Here is a 4,574-nt window from a genome sequence, read left to right on the forward strand (position 1 = left end):
TAATCTAAACCTCGTGAGCAAATATTTTTATTTGTCAGTGTTAAGGTCTTAGTGTTAGTGGACTCAAGTTAAATATGTATAGCTCTGTAGTTGTTAGACACTCCAACATAGTTAGAGGTCAACATTCATACGATCAAGTACATCAGCACTATGTTTGGAGGAGGGGGGGGAAAAGTCCTCTAAAGTGTCACTTTGTGGTTTATAATTCTGGAAATCAAGTATAGGGAAGCAGTTAGAGGTCCCCCTCGTTGTTTCACTAAAGGCCAGCCTGTCAATTAGGCAACTATTAGGTAACCCATAATTCTGCCTTGATTCTCAGCAGGACAATTGAGCAAATGGAAGAGCTACATTAGTCATTGTACAATTGTTCCCCTGTGCGGATGGCAGGCTCTCTGTGGAAGCTGTGCCACCTCCCCACAAAGGCGGCTTTGCAGTCCGTGAAGGAGCGCGGCAAGTGGGAGAGCAAAAAGGAGTTTATCCTGTCTGTGACTGGCGCCACTGTGGGACTTGGCAATGTGTGGAGATTTCCATACCTTTGCTACAAGAATGGTGGAGGTAATTGTTGTTTTGTCAGTTTTTAATTTGCTAATTGAAGGTTATGAAATTGTTTCCTGTATTTTTACAAAGCAAATCTGATCTAGTTTTAATCTACATCATAATGCAACATGTGGTAATTAGATTAATCCAGTTTGACTTTTCATGAATATGTAACACTTTTTCTTCTATTTATCAGTAACTGATCTCTTATATTTTAAGAAAATGGCTGTTCATAGCTTGCACAAGCCATTTTCATTTTTTAATTAAACTTGTCAGAAAAGACACTGTTCCCATTTAAAAAAAATTTTTTTTGTGGTATCTTTTTCTCTTTCCCTTTTTTCATCTAATTTACAAATGTAACTTGTTTGGGAACCATTTATTCACAACTATTGGAATATTTTAGCATAGGAAGTAATTTAGGCAAGTTGGCAATGTTTTAATTTCATTCGTATGTAGTATTAAGATGACAATAGGACGATAGTTCTTAAAAATACATTCTGATGCTTTTTTTTCCTGCTTATTTTTATTTGTTTGTTTTTGTGAGGTGTCGGGTTGACCAAGTCCGAGTGCCAAGTTTTATTCAAATGGAAATAAGTAACTATACAGCTGAAAACATCTCTTTTAGAAAACAAACCCCAATGAATTAGGAAAGAGATTAATAATAATAATAATAATAATAATAATAATAATAATAATAATAATAATAATAATAATAGGTATTATTATTACTATTATAATTATTATTATAATTGATAATAATAATTATTATTATTATTATATTATTATAATTATTTCAATTGTAGGCATTTATCAGAATTCATAAAAAGAAATGCGCCCATATTCAACAAATGGGAATATGCAATTTGATGAGGCTTGCTTGCCAGATTAAAATACTATCTGAAAATAACCTCTCAGTATTAAACGTAAGTTCACAGTTTTCTAGTAAAACTGTTTTATTGGTCTGATGTAATACAGGGACAATCGTTTTTGTTTTCAGTATGAAAATATTCTATATGCTGAGTTTCACTTAGAGTATTGAGTTCCTTAAAAAAATGAAATTTGTATTAATATTTATATATATATTTTTTTAAATTACTGTGCAATACTTTTTCAAGTTCTCTGTTGCGTACCACGCTTCTCGCTCAATGACCGCTGGAAATAGGCACCAGCCCCCTTCGCCAGCCTGAGAGTGTTTAAATACTGGATGTTACACAAAATGATTATGTTTTATAATGCATTTTCTATCTTTATTAGTTTAGCTTTTTAGTGGTTAAATTGGACGTATTGTAGTTAAATGTAAACAAGGACAATAACACTACTAACATGTAAGATTTTATTTATTTTTTTAATGCTGTATTTGCTCTTAGCATGAGAAAATAATTATAAGTCACTGAACGAAAGACATCATGACCAGCAAAATTTAATAGTATTATTAAAGTACTAAGGTACTACTTATCATTTCAAAATGCTTTTCTTTCAGTCAAGAAAAACTTAGTTATGAGTAACTAAGTGAGCCACAGAGAAGCCAAATTCACACTGGAGTTTTATCACGGATTTCAGAACATAGTAGATTTTTAATGGCTTCACATAACATACTTTAATGCTTAATACATGGAGTAAGAAACATAATATTTTCTCTAAAATCGTAGCCGTTTATAGAGGACCAGTTTTGGTCCTACATAGCTGTTCACTATGCCTCACAATTACTCTTTGCACTCATGGTTAGTATTTCTGGAGACATGGACTAGATACTTCGGGACTTCCATTATTGAGGATATGAAACCATAAGATTGCGAAGACTAGAGTCTCTTTTGTGCCAAGAATTAAGCTGTAGGATTTATTTTTTTAAATACTGTATGCAGGATCTAATGACCTAGATTGACATGTTATCACAAATTTCAAACATCTAAATGAAAACACTAAGCCTAATTGCGACATGTCAGATTATTTAAAACTATTGAAACAGTGTCACCTAGTGGTTGCTCATGATTTAACAAGTGGGGAACATTTCGCATAGTCAGGTTGGTTTTGATAGTTTTTTCTTTGCCTTAAGAGCTGAAGTCATCCTTTGAAGACTGCTCTTTGGTCTGACTACATGTTTGTTGTGGTGTGCTATGTAGAAATAGTGGAATAAGCAGGCATCACACGTAGCTCAGCTTCAGTACTCTCTTTTACTCTCTTCTTCCTCTTCTTCATACCGCATGTCTTCTTATCCATAGTCAGAGCTCCCCCTGCTGTCCTTTACATGCAATAACAAGACATAACAATGTTCACAGCTTTTATTAATATTTGTTGGCATTTTCAGGGGCATTCTTCATTCCTTACGGACTTTTTCTTGTTACCTGTGGAATTCCCATGTTCATACTGGAAACATCACTGGGTCAGTACACCAGTCAGGGGGGAATCATGTGCTGGAGAAAGGTCTGCCCCTTATTTGAAGGTAAGTAAGCTCACAAACACTGTAATAATTAAAATGAAATGCAGTAAACTAAAGAAAAACCAATAATTATGTTATTGGTTATTTCTAGGATTGGGATATGCCAGTCAGATGATTATTTTTTATGCTAGTGTCAGCTACATCGTAGTTTTGGCCTGGGCTTTCCTCTACTTCTTCGCTTCGTTCTCTACAGAGTTGCCCTGGACAAGCTGCAACAACGTGTGGAATACCGGTAAATTCATTAACTATGACAATAAAACACATGTTGTTAAGACTGTAACTGGTTAAAGAAAAAACCTTAAAGGGTTTAGACTTACGATGCATGTAAAAGCATTGATCCTCATTGAAGTTTTCCACATTTTGTCGTGTTAACTCAAACAAAAATATTTACGTATTTTGTTTGAATTTAATATGACGGTCCAATATAAACAGAATTATGACAGAAAAAAACCCCATAAGAAACATTATCAAACAATATCAGCTTTTAACATCTCACAGAGAATGATTTAATCCAACATCTGAGCCAAAAGATCCACAGTAGCATTGAAGGAGCTGCAGAGATTTACACCTGAGACGTTTATTAGTCTAGCACAGCACACAACTATCATTTATGTAAGAGTTGGAAGAGGGAAGGTGTCCTGAACAGATTAGACTAAATATTAACCTTTTGTGTTACATGCAAAATACTATGTATAAACATCTCCCCCAATAACACACCATTGCAAAGGTGAAATGTGTTGGGAAGATGCATCACAGTTCATAGCGAAGATGGAGGGAGCTAAATCTATGCCGATTCTGGGGGGGGAGACATACAGGTGAACTTTCTAGCAGAACAAGACCACAAACACAGAAACAGGCACAATACAGTTTATATCAAGGCATGTTTGGTTTATGTGTTAGGAAGGCCTAGTTAAAGTTCTCAAATCCAGTTGAGCGTCAGTGGGAAAACTCAAAATCTGATGTTCAGAGAGGCAGAAAGTTTAGTGAATTTGACAGGAACACTGCAAAAGGCAGGAGGACTGAATACATATGCACAGATTAGACTTTGTATTTTTTGTATTAGTATTATTTTTCTTCCACTTCACAGCGATGTAAATGTGCTCGTCTATTGGATAAAGTGCAAATAAAATACATTGAAGTTTTGCTGTGTGACAAACCCATGGCGGTGTTTATCCTTTCAGAATACACATTAATTTCACTTCTAAAACTTTTTAATATATTTCAGATAACTGTGTGGTAATAAACCACTATAATGGCTCTGCTAACTGGACTGGGAGGAATGCATCTTTGTCATCCTCTGTTCTGGAGTTTTGGCAGTAAGTCCTGGAACATTTTTGGACAGACAAACTTTCTTCATCGCTCAAAGGATTCTTGGCTCCCTCTTGTTTAAAATTATATCTAATCAGCAAAAATATGGGAACACACCACTATACCAAATATATTAAGAACCTTGAATGGCACATTTGGGTGCAGGGCTTGTGAACTGATGAAGATGAAATTTTGGCATTAGACATTTTGTTGTAAACCTTTGTGATCTGTCAGTCAGGACATGTAACTGATTAAACCCACATTATACCTCAGGTTGTTGTGTATTGCAACT

At 34.8% G+C, this 4,574-nt stretch overlaps 1 protein-coding gene across 1 annotated transcript; it reads left to right on the plus strand.

Annotated features, from left to right (window-relative positions):
* Positions 1-380: 380 nt before the first annotated feature.
* Positions 381-4,537, plus strand: LOC106936243 (sodium- and chloride-dependent GABA transporter 2-like). The gene is made up of 4 exons (XM_015017103.1): positions 381-555; positions 2,843-2,977; positions 3,066-3,206; positions 4,200-4,537. The coding sequence occupies exons 1-4, from the start codon at positions 381-383 to the stop codon at positions 4,292-4,294; spliced, it is 546 nt and encodes a 181-aa protein (XP_014872589.1). The 3' UTR covers positions 4,295-4,537.
* The last annotated feature ends 37 nt before the right edge of the window (positions 4,538-4,574 follow it).

This window comes from Poecilia latipinna, unplaced genomic scaffold (assembly GCF_001443285.1).
Source record: "Poecilia latipinna isolate Pla-1442-1.1 unplaced genomic scaffold, P_latipinna-1.0 Scaffold2104, whole genome shotgun sequence".
Classification (NCBI taxonomy): Eukaryota; Metazoa; Chordata; class Actinopteri; order Cyprinodontiformes; family Poeciliidae; genus Poecilia; species Poecilia latipinna.